This window comes from Ips typographus, linkage group LG3 (assembly GCF_016097725.1).
Source record: "Ips typographus isolate SLU linkage group LG3, UJ_Ityp_2.0, whole genome shotgun sequence".
Taxonomy (NCBI): Eukaryota; Metazoa; Arthropoda; class Insecta; order Coleoptera; family Curculionidae; genus Ips; species Ips typographus.
This window is the reverse complement of record NC_138424.1, coordinates 18,115,799-18,127,277: the sequence shown is the minus strand read 5'-3', so window position 1 is coordinate 18,127,277 and position 11,479 is coordinate 18,115,799. Positions and strand designations below refer to the sequence as shown.

At 31.5% G+C, this 11,479-nt stretch overlaps 1 protein-coding gene across 4 annotated transcripts in view; it reads right to left on the bottom strand.

Moving 5' to 3' along the window:
• Positions 1–11,479, bottom strand: part of LOC145726773 (CUE domain-containing protein 2) — a 25,724-nt gene extending 14,245 nt beyond the window's left edge. For 3 of the 4 annotated variants that reach the window (XR_014177679.1, XR_014177678.1, XM_081976000.1), the window contains exons 1-4: positions 11,056–11,479; positions 4,285–4,473; positions 3,967–4,147; positions 22–427 (exon numbers count right to left, since the gene is read on the bottom strand). Coding sequence is in view for 2 of the 4 variants with exons in the window: in XM_081976000.1 (XP_081832126.1) it covers positions 22–427; positions 3,967–4,147; positions 4,285–4,456 (759 nt within the window). In the remaining 2 variants the exon portion in view is untranslated. The remainder of the gene's footprint in view (positions 1–21; positions 428–3,966; positions 4,148–4,284; positions 4,474–11,055) is intronic. The other variant, XM_081976001.1, reaches the window with a different exon arrangement.

Here is an 11,479-nt window from a genome sequence, read left to right as displayed (position 1 = left end):
GCAAACATTTTCAAGACTTACCTTATTTAGAGCGTCTTTATCAACGTAGGAATACCTCTCAATGATGCGATTTTTCAGCTCAGCATCGTCGATCGTCTGCTTGGCAACCTGCATGGTTAAAGTGGCATTCTGGCTCAAGCACTGCCCATTCTCTTGACGATCAATGAGGATTTGAGTGGCTCGCTCAATATCGCCAGCGGCAATAGCCAGACACTGCTTGACCTGCAACACATTTGAAATAGCTTGGCTCTTACCTGAAGAATGAAAACAAACCTCAATAGTGCACACTGAAGGAAACATTTCCTGGAGGATGTCCATTTCGTCCGGAAAGTCGCAACAGGAACTATCCGTAGATCCTCCATCGCTCATTTCGGATAGTTTATGTACTCGTTTTGGTGTTTCGTAAGATTCGGAATTGTTATGAGATCTTAAAATTTCATGTATTGGTTACTTAGTAGTAAATTCGATGGTATACCACGATTAATCAAAATTGGCATTAAATACAGTGTGTCTCAAGTTGGTTTCACATGTATTGGATAACTCGGTAACCGTAAGAGCTACCGGGTCGGTTAAATGGGGAAAGTTTTAAAGAATGAGGTCGTAGTTTAAGTAGTTTAAATATAAAAATTTTAAAATTAGTAATTTTACAAAAAGCTTAAAAAAAGAAAGTAAGCTTAAAAAGAAGAAAGAGAGCCGGGCACGATCCTCTGTGACCAATGTTGCCAGGTCTACCTTTTTTGTATATAATCTACCGCTTTTAATTACATTATTGCCATTATGTTGGTTGTGAAACTTTTTACATACTTTTTCAGTTTATTGAACAGGAAATTTAATAAAGATTCTAAAAATGCGCTTAAAACAGTAATTTTTTTACTCCAAATTATTCTCTAAGACCACGTGATGTCTGTAACTATTGTCACAATTGTCAAAATTTTACTAGAATTTGCATGAATTACATTTTAACACATTTTCGAAACAAGACCATTTCCTGAAATTTAACAGTTATTTTGACAATTGTCACTTCATGTAGTCTAGCTAAATAGTCTTCTGAAATCACGTGACAACTCTCAAATCCTGCTCAAAAGTTGCAAAAATCAGAGTTTAGAAACGTTTTCTTGCAGTATTTGATATAAAACGTATTTCTGAGAATTATGACAGTTATTTTGACAATTATCACGTGACGTCTAGCTAAATAATGTTCTACAATCACGTGACAACTGTCACTAACGTCAAAACTGTCAAATCCTGCTATAAAGTTGCAAAAATCAGGGTTTAGAAACGTTTTCTTGCAGTATTTGATATAAAACGTGTTTCTGAGAATTATGACAGTTATTTTGACAATTGTCACTTCATAGTCTAGCTAAATAGTCTTCTACAATCACGTGACAACTGTTACTAACGTAAAAACTGTCAAACGATGCTCAAAAGTTGCAAAAATCAGTGTTTAGAAACGTTTTATTGCAGTATTTGATATAAAACGTGTTTCTGAGAATTATGACAGTTATTTTGACAATTGTCACTTCATAGTCTAGCTAAATAGTCTTCTACAATCACGTGACAACTGTTACTAACGTAAAAACTGTCAAACGATGCTCAAAAGTTGCAAAAATCAGTGTTTAGAAACGTTTTCTTGCAGTATTTGATATAAAACGTGTTTCTGAGAATTATTAGTTATTTTGACAATTGTCACTTCATAGTCTAGCTAAATAGTCTTCTCCAATCACGTGACAACTGTAACTAACGTCAAAACTGTCAAATCCTGCTCAAAAGTTGCAAAAATCAGGGTTTAGAAACGTTTTCTTGCAGTATTTGATATAAAACGTGCTTCTGAGAATTATTACAGTTATTTTGACAATTGTCACTTCATAGTCTAGCTAAATAGTCTTCTACAATCACGTGACAACTGTCACTAACGTCAAAACTGTCAAACCATGCTCAAAAGTTGCAAAAATCAGTGTTTAGAAACGTTTTATTGCAGTATTTGATATAAAACGTGTTTCTGAGAATTATGACAGTTATTTTGACAATTGTCACTTCATAGTCTAGCTAAATAGTCTTCTACAATCACGTGACAACTGTTACTAACGTAAAAACTGTCAAACGATGCTCAAAAGTTGCAAAAATCAGTGTTTAGAAACGTTTTCTTGCAGTATTTGATATAAAACGTGTTTCTGAGAATTATTAGTTATTTTGACAATTGTCACTTCATAGTCTAGCTAAATAGTCTTCTCCAATCACGTGACAACTGTAACTAACGTCAAAACTGTCAAATCCTGCTCAAAAGTTGCAAAAATCAGGGTTTAGAAACGTTTTCTTGCAGTATTTGATATAAAACGTGCTTCTGAGAATTATTACAGTTATTTTGACAATTGTCACTTCATAGTCTAGCTAAATAGTCTTCTACAATCACGTGACAACTGTCACTAACGTCAAAACTGTCAAACCATGCTCAAAAGTTGCAAAAATCAGGATTTAGAAACGTTTTCTTGCAGTTTGATATAAAAAGCGTTGCTGAAAATTATGACAGTTATTTTGACAGTTATCACGTGACGTCTAGCTAAATAGTCATCTACAATCACGTGACAACTGTCATTAACGTCAAAACTGTCAAATCCTGCTCTAAAGTTGCAAAAATCAGGGTTTAGAAACGTTTTCTTGCAGTATTTGATATAAAACGTGTTTCTGAGAATTATTACAGTTATTTTGACAATTGTCACTTCATAGTCTAGCTAAATAGTCTTCTACAATCACGTGATAACTGTCACTAACGTCAAAACTGTCAAATCCTGCTCTAAAGTTGCAAAAATCAGGGTTTAGAAACGTTTTCTTGCAGTATTTTATATAAAACTTGTTTCTGAGAATTATGACAGTTATTTTGACAATTGTCACTTCATAGTCTAGCTAAATAGTCTTCTACAATCACGTGACAACTGTCATTAACGTCAAAACTGTCAAATCCTGCTATAAAGTTGCAAAAATCAGGGTTTAGAAACGTTTTCTTGCAGTATTTGATATAAAACGTGTTTCTGAGAATTGTGATAGTTATTTTGACAATTATCACGTGACGTCTAGCTAAATAGTGTTCTCCAATCACGTGACAACTGTTACTAATGTCAAAACTGTCAAACCATGCTCAAAAGTTGCAAAAATCAAGGTTTAGAAACGTTTTCTTGCAGTATTTGATATAAAACGTGTTTCTGAGAATTATGACAGTCATTTTGACAATTATCACGTGACGTCTAGCTAAATAGTATTCTACAATCACGTGACAATTGTCACTAACGTCAAAACTGTCAAATCCTGCTCAAAAGTTGCAAAAATCAGGGTTTAGAAACGTTTTCTTGCAGTATTTGATATAAAACGTGTTTCTGAGAATTATTATAGTTATTTTGACAATTGTCACTTCATAGTCTAGCTAAATAGTCTTCTACAATCACGTGACAACTGTCACTAACGTCAAAACTGTCAAATCCTGCTCAAAAGTTGCAAAAATCAGGGTTTAGAAACGTTTTCTTGCAGTATTTGATATAAAACGTGTTTCTGAGAATTATGACAGTTATTTTGCCAATTGTCAAGTGACCGTCTAACTAAATAGTCTTCTACAATCACATTTTCCATTTAAGCTAAGCGAGTTGGTAACTACTTAAGGTATAACCAGAAGAGGGAAAATATGTTAGATGAACTGCCCCCATCGACCTCAGTAGTTATACCATATTTTCAGAAATATGGTCATTACGATCAATCGCGGCGGTTCGTTCTGATCCACCCTGTATTGTTATGTCATGTTTTGTTTAATTTCCTATATAAACCGGGTTATTCTATTGATACGATTTTTTCATGATTTTAAACCTCTAAATATCAAAAAAACTAATAGTGAAATGTAGTTACGTTACTATTTTGATTAACCGTTGGAATAACACATTTTAAACATCAAACACATTATTATTATTGACATTTGATACATACCTGGGTTTCGGCTTGTTAAGAACAACTTCTGGCAAGCATATATTCACAATAGGACTTTTATTAGCTTCCACCTCATCAATCTTCCTCAATTTCTCTTCCAAGTCAAACATCCACTCGCACACTAAGCTCTGATTGATATTAGCAAACTTGGGAAAATAGGCTTCCATCATTTCACTGAAGCCTGTCGAAAATGGATTAAATCAAGTCCCACACTCCTTTGGCTTTGATAATTATTCACAGAATTTAACAAAAATTATAGTCTCTCTATCTATACATACTGTGCAACTACTAGCGCACTTTTTCACTAACATAACTTACCTTCAACATCAAATTGGGAATCCGAACCTACATCTTCCAGAAATGCGATGACATATGACAAAACGATATCGTCAATGAGTGTCAGATCGGCGTCTGGGATGTGGTATTGTACAAATTCAAACAGCGAGTCCTTGATTGTCGATTCCTGATCGGCTATCATTTTTGTTGACATTCTATTATTGCTCCACTCTGTAAACGAACAGATGGTAATATTACATGAGTTCAAGGTATAATACCCACAGGATGTTCCAGAAGTTTTAATAACAAAAATGTTTCTTTGTTATTAAGTAGATACCCACTTAAAAGCTTTTGATTTTTAAAGTCTTAAAGCTTTAAAATTGACTTTTAAACTTTAAAAGTTGCCTCAAATACATGAAATTTAACTATCAACTGAAGTATGTTAGGTCAAAATACATTTTCCATACTTTCAGCCTCAAAAATTGACTAGAAACCGTAAAGTTGTGAAGTTGAAGTCTCGTTTCATACTTCTTGACCTAGATTTTCAAATTTTTAGCTTAAAAATTTACTTGCAATTGCATTATCAAGTCAATTTTAAGGTTTTTGAACACAGTTTCCACATTTCTAGCCCCAAAAATTGACTTAAAAATACCAGAGTACAATTTTAAGCAAACTTTCATGTTCCTTGACTTAGATTTTTACATTCCAAGCTTAAAAATTGGCTGAAAGCTTTAAATTTTACTTGTAATTTAACTATCAAGTTAATTTTCAGGTTTCTGGCTAATGTTTCTGTTTCTAACCCAAAAAATTGACCAAAAACCCAAAATTACAATTTTAAGTCAATTTTCATGTTTTTTTACCTCGTTTTTAACTAAATTTTCACATTTATAGTTTAAAAAGTTGCTGAAAGCTATGAAATTTACTTGCAATTGCACTATCAAATCAATTTTTGAGTTTTTGACTACACTTTCCACATTTCTAGCCACAAAAATTGACTTAAAAATACCAGAGTACAATTTTAAGTAAACTTTCATGTTCCTTGAATTAGATTTTTACATTCCAAACTTAAAAATTAGCTGAAAACTTTAAATTTGACTTGTAATTTAACTATCAAGTTAATTTTCAGGTTTCTGGCTAATGTTTCCATGTTTCTAACCCAAAAAATTGACCAAAAACCCAAAATTACAATTTTGAGTCAAATTTCATGTTTTTTAATAGACGTTCACATTTACAGTTTAAAAAGTTGCTGAAAGCTTTGAAATTGACTTGCAATTGCACTATCAAGTCAATTTTAAGGTTTTTGAACACATTTCTAGCCACAAAAATTGACTTAAAAATGAAAGAATAGAATTTTAAGTAAACTCATGTTCCTTGAATTAGGTTTTTAGGATTTTTACATTCCAAGCTTAAAAATTAGCTGAAAACTTAAAATTTTACTTGTAATTCAACTATCAAGTTAATTTTCAGGTTTCTGGCTAATGTTTCCATGTTTCTAACCCAAAAAATTGACCAAAAATACAATTTTGAGTCAAATTTCATGTATTTTTACAGTTTAAAAAGTTGCTAAAAGCTATGAAATTGACTTGCAATTGCACTATCAAGTCAATTTTTAGGTTTTTGAATACAGTTTCCAGATTTCTAGCCACAACAATTGACTTAAAAATGCAGGAGTACTATTTTAAGTTAATTTTCAGGTTTCTGGCTAATGCTTCTATATTTCTAACCCCAAAAATTGACTAGACACTCAAAATTACAATTTTAAGTCAACTTTCATGTTTTTGACTTAGACTTCACATTTTTAGCTTTAAAAGTTTGCTGAAAGTTTTGAAATTGACTTACAATTAAACTTTCAAGTCAGTTTTTAGGGTTTTAACACAATTTTCATATTTATAGCCACAAGAATTGACTTAAAAATGCAACAGTACAATTTTAAGTCAACTTTCATGTTCCTTGACTTAGAATTTCACATTCCAAGCTTTAAAAGTTGCTGGAAGCTTTAAATTTGAGTTGCAATTGCACTATCAAGTCAATTTTTAGGTTTCTGACTACAGTTTTCACATTTCTTGCCACAAAAATTGACTTAAAAATGCAACAGTACAATTTTAAGTCAACTTTTATGTTCCTTGACTTAGAATTTCACATTCCAAGCTTTAAAAGTTGCTGGAAGCTTTAAATTTGACTTGCAATTGAACTATCGATGTAATTTTCAAGTTTCTGGCTAATGTTTCCATATTTCTAACCCCAAAAATTGACATTAACATAAAAATAACAATTTTGAGTAAACTTTTATGGTTTTTACTAGACTTTCACATTTATAGTTTAAAAATTTGCTGAAAGCTTTGAAATTGACTTGCAATTGCACTATCAAGTCAATTTTTAGGTTTCTGACTATAGTTCTCACATTTGTGGCAACAAAAATTTACTTAAAAATGCAAGAGTACAATTTTAAGTCAACTTTCATGTTCTTTGACTTAGATTATCACATTCCAAGCTTTAAAAGTTGCTGGAAGCTTTAAATTTGACTTGCAATTAAACAAAAGTGAATTTTCAGGTTTCTGGCTAAAGTTTCCATACTTCTAACTCTAAAAATTGACTAAAAACCCCAAATTACAATTTTAAATCAACTATTATGTTTATTGACACTGATTTTCACATTTATAGCATAAAAAGTTGCTGAAAGCTTTGAATTTGATCGACGTGCTATTGAACTATCAAGTCAGTTTTCAGGTTTCTGATTAATGATTCCACATTTCTAAAAAATTGCAAAATTAGCATTTTAAGTTAACTTTTGTGTTTCTTGATTAAAATTTTTAAATTTTTGGCTTGAAAAGTTGCTGGAAGCTTTGAATTGGACTTGCAGTTCAACTATTTAGTCAATTTTCAGGTTACTGAATAATTTTTCTTCATTCCTAGCGAAAATCAAACAGAAATAAGATTACACATTATTACCGCTGCTTCACACAAGCAATCCCTGACTGGTTTCCAACTCAGAAACAGTAAATGTCAAGTTTTATTGGTTGAATGCTCACGTGACTATGACGTATTCTGACTTGTGACCAATGGATGTAAATATTTCTCTGATTACTATTTGGAGATTCTCGCTGATTGTAATACACAGGTAGGCTCCATGTTTTGAGCGTGACATTTGCTTGTTTATTTGTCACATTCAAATCTACCACTTACATTGTTACATCATCCTGTTTTTGGTTTTCCGCATATACTATTAAATACAGTCAAACGCAAAAATAAATCTATCCAAATTGTTTTCTTGCTAGATCTGGACATCATTTTGATGGATTTTAATAAAACCACACTCATCCAAATCCAATTCTTGTCATGTATTGCAAGATAGAATTATATTGATTATTATTAGTAAAGGTATTTGAATCTCTGTTGAATTGATTTTCAATTTCTGCTTAAAAACAAAATAACAGACAAATCCTTCGCTTTATGTTCTTAACTAGATTAAACTTTAATTCAACCACAGTATTTCTTCTATTACATGAATATCTTCCAAAATATTGTAGTAACCATTTTCATACTCTAATGAACACGTTTTAATGTCTTAAATGACTAAAGCTGAGTTTAAAGATGAAAAAATGTAGCTTTAGATTATCACATAACTGCAGTGTGATAATGATGAAAAAACAAAATTACATTTTAATTACCATTAGTTACAGTTCTACCATAACTAAACTACATAAACAGTTTTATTAAATGTACAAATAATCCTATTGTGTTATATAATTTTGAAAAAAAATCACATGTTAACAAATAATAAAAGCAAATATTTCATTATTACAGGGACAAGCAAATATTTTTATAGATTTTAAGCAAATATTTGCTTTGTGTAATGCCTGCACGCTTTAGTCAATAAACATAAAAGTTAACTTAAAATGGTAATTTTGCAATTTTCAGTCATTTTTTGTCCCTAGAAATGTGGAAACATCTCAGGGAAACATTAATCAGAAACCTGAAAATTTACTTGATAGTAAAATTTAATGCTTCCAGCAACTTTTTAAGCTTGTAATAGGAAATCTAAGTCAAGGAACATGAAAGCTGATTTAAAATTGTACTCTTGCAATTTTAAGCCAATTTTAATTTCTCAAAAACCTTAAAATTGACTTGATACTATGGATAGTGCTATTGCAAGTTAACTTCAAAGCTTTCAGCCAATTTTTAAGCTTGGAATGTGAAAATCTAAGTCAAGGAACATGAAAGTTGACTTAAAACTGTACTCTTGCATTTGTAAGTCATTTTTTGTGGCTAGAAATGTGGAAACTGTGTTCAAAAACCTTAAAATTGACTTGATGGTGCAATTGCAAGTCAATTTCATATCTTTCAGCAACTTTTTAAGCTATAAGTGTGAAAATCTGTCAAGGAACATGAAGGTTGACTTAAAATTACCCAGAAATCTGAAAATTCACTTGACAGTTTAATTGCAAGTCAAATTTAAAGCTTTCAGCCAATTTCTAAGCTTGGAATGTGAAAATCTAAGTCAAGGAACATGAAAGTTGACTTAAAACCGAGCTTAAAACTGTACTCTTGCATTTGCAAGTCAATTTTTGTGGCTAGAAATGTGGAAACTGTATTCAAAACCTTAAAATTGACTTGATAGTGGAAATGCAAGTCAATTTCATAGCTTTCAGCAATTTTTTAAGCTATAAGTGTGAAAATCTGTCAAGGAACATAAAATTTGACTTAAAATTAGCCAGAAATCTGAAAATTCACTTGATTGTTTAATTGCAAGTCAAATTTAGAGCTTTCAGCCAATTTCTAAGCTTGGAATGTAAAAATCTAACTCAAGGAACATGAAAGTTGACTTAAAACTGTACTCTTGCATTTGCAAGTCAATTTTTGTGGCTAGAAATGTGGAAACTGTATTCAAAAACCTTAAAATTGACTTGATGGTGCAATTGCAAGTCAATTTCATATCTTTCAGCAACTTTTTAAGCTATAAGTGTGAAAATCTGTCAAGGAACATGAAGGTTGACTTAAAATTACCCAGAAATCTGAAAATTCACTTGACAGTTTAATTGCAAGTCAAATTTAAAGCTTTCAGCCAATTTCTAAGCTTGGAATGTGAAAATCTAAGTCAAGGAACATGAAAGTTGACTTAAAACCGAGCTTAAAACTGTACTCTTGCATTTGCAAGTCAATTTTTGTGGCTAGAAATGTGGAAACTGTATTCAAAACCTTAAAATTGACTTGATAGTGGAAATGCAAGTCAATTTCATAGCTTTCAGCAATTTTTTAAGCTATAAGTGTGAAAATCTGTCAAGGAACATGAAGGTTGACTTAAAATTACCCAGAAATCTGAAAATTCACTTGACAGTTTAATTGCAAGTCAAATTTAAAGCTTTCAGCCAATTTCTAAGCTTGGAATGTGAAAATCTAAGTCAAGGAACATGAAAGTTGACTTAAAACCGAGCTTAAAACTGTACTCTTGCATTTGCAAGTCAATTTTTGTGGCTATAAATGTGGAAACTGTATTCAAAACCTTAAAATTGACTTGATAGTGGAAATGCAAGTCAATTTCATAGCTTTCAGCAATTTTTTAAGCTATAAGTGTGAAAATCTGTCAAGGAACATAAAATTTGACTTAAAATTAGCCAGAAATCTGAAAATTCACTTGATTGTTTAATTGCAAGTCAAATTTAGAGCTTTCAGCCAATTTCTAAGCTTGGAATGTAAAAATCTAACTCAAGGAACATGAAAGTTGACTTAAAACTGTACTCTTGCATTTGCAAGTCAATTTTTGTGGCTAGAAATGTGGAAACTGTATTCAAAAACCTTAAAATTGACTTGATGGTGCAATTGCAAGTCAATTTCATATCTTTCAGCAACTTTTTAAGCTATAAGTGTGAAAATCTGTCAAGGAACATGAAGGTTGACTTAAAATTACCCAGAAATCTGAAAATTCACTTGACAGTTTAATTGCAAGTCAAATTTAAAGCTTTCAACCAATTCCTAAGCTTGGAATGTGAAAATCTAAGTCAAGGAACATGAAAGTTGACTTAAAACCGAGCTTAAAACTGTACTCTTGCATTTGCAAGTCAATTTTTGTGGCTAGAAATGTGGAAACTATATTCAAAAACCTTAAAATTGACTTGATAGTGGAAATGCAATTCAATTTCATAGCTTTCAGCAACTATTTAAGCTATAAGTGTGAAAATCTGTTAAGGAACATGAAAGTTGTCTTAAAATTGTAATTTTGGGTGTTTAGTCAATTTTTGGGGTTAGAAATATGGAAATATTAGCCAGAAACCTGAAAATTAACTTAGATAGTTCAATTGCAAGTCAATTTCAAAGCTTTCCGCATTTTTTTAAAACCAGAAATGTGAAAATTTGAGTCAAGAAACAGGAAAGTTAAGTAAGTTAACTTGAAATGGTAATTTTGCAATGTTTAGTTTAGAAGCCTTTTTAGGATTTCTCAAGGGCTCTCACTGTTTTTCAGTTATTTGTCAAATTGCAAATTTATGTTTTATAATTGGTAAGTATGCATTTTGTTAATTAATTTAGTACTAAAAAAGTCAATAATTTAAACATTTGATAATTTATTTATAATATTATGGATTTTAAATGTATTTGTTTGGCCTTGGAGTAGATATTACAGGAACTAATAAAATACCCAGTAAAACCACAGTGAGGTTTAACCTGAATTAACTACATTTTTTAGTAAAAAACTAAAATTGAAAGTCCTGAATAATCAACAATGTAGTTATAAAAGAGGTGCAACAAACCAAAACAATGAAAGATTAGTTATGCATTACAATATTTATAGAAGCCTCCCAGAAAATGAAGTAAACTTACATGTAAACAAACTCGAAATTCCTGTAGGGAAAACGTACAAGAAACCGACTGAATTGCCCGAAATGGTAATACCCTTTTGACACAGCCTTTTAGTCACAGATTTTGGGAAAATTCCTTTAAAAATCAATAAAACTGCTCCCAGAACCAAATCCCCGGACCCCCAACAAATTCCCGATGGAGAACTGTCACTGTCACTACTTTGACTGTCAGTGTCAATAATGTCAGCTGTGGCTGTCGAATATCATTTCGGTCACCAAACATCCTGTGGCGGTGTTGCCAGGCTTAACTCGTTTTTTCGATTTTTTTTTTAAAGGGATGGTTGGGGCTGTATTTTGGCCATTTTTAGGGTTTGAGCGACTGTAAAAACGTCAGAATATTCGTCTGAAACTGTTTTAGTGGTGTAACCTAATTCACTGGATGTAGA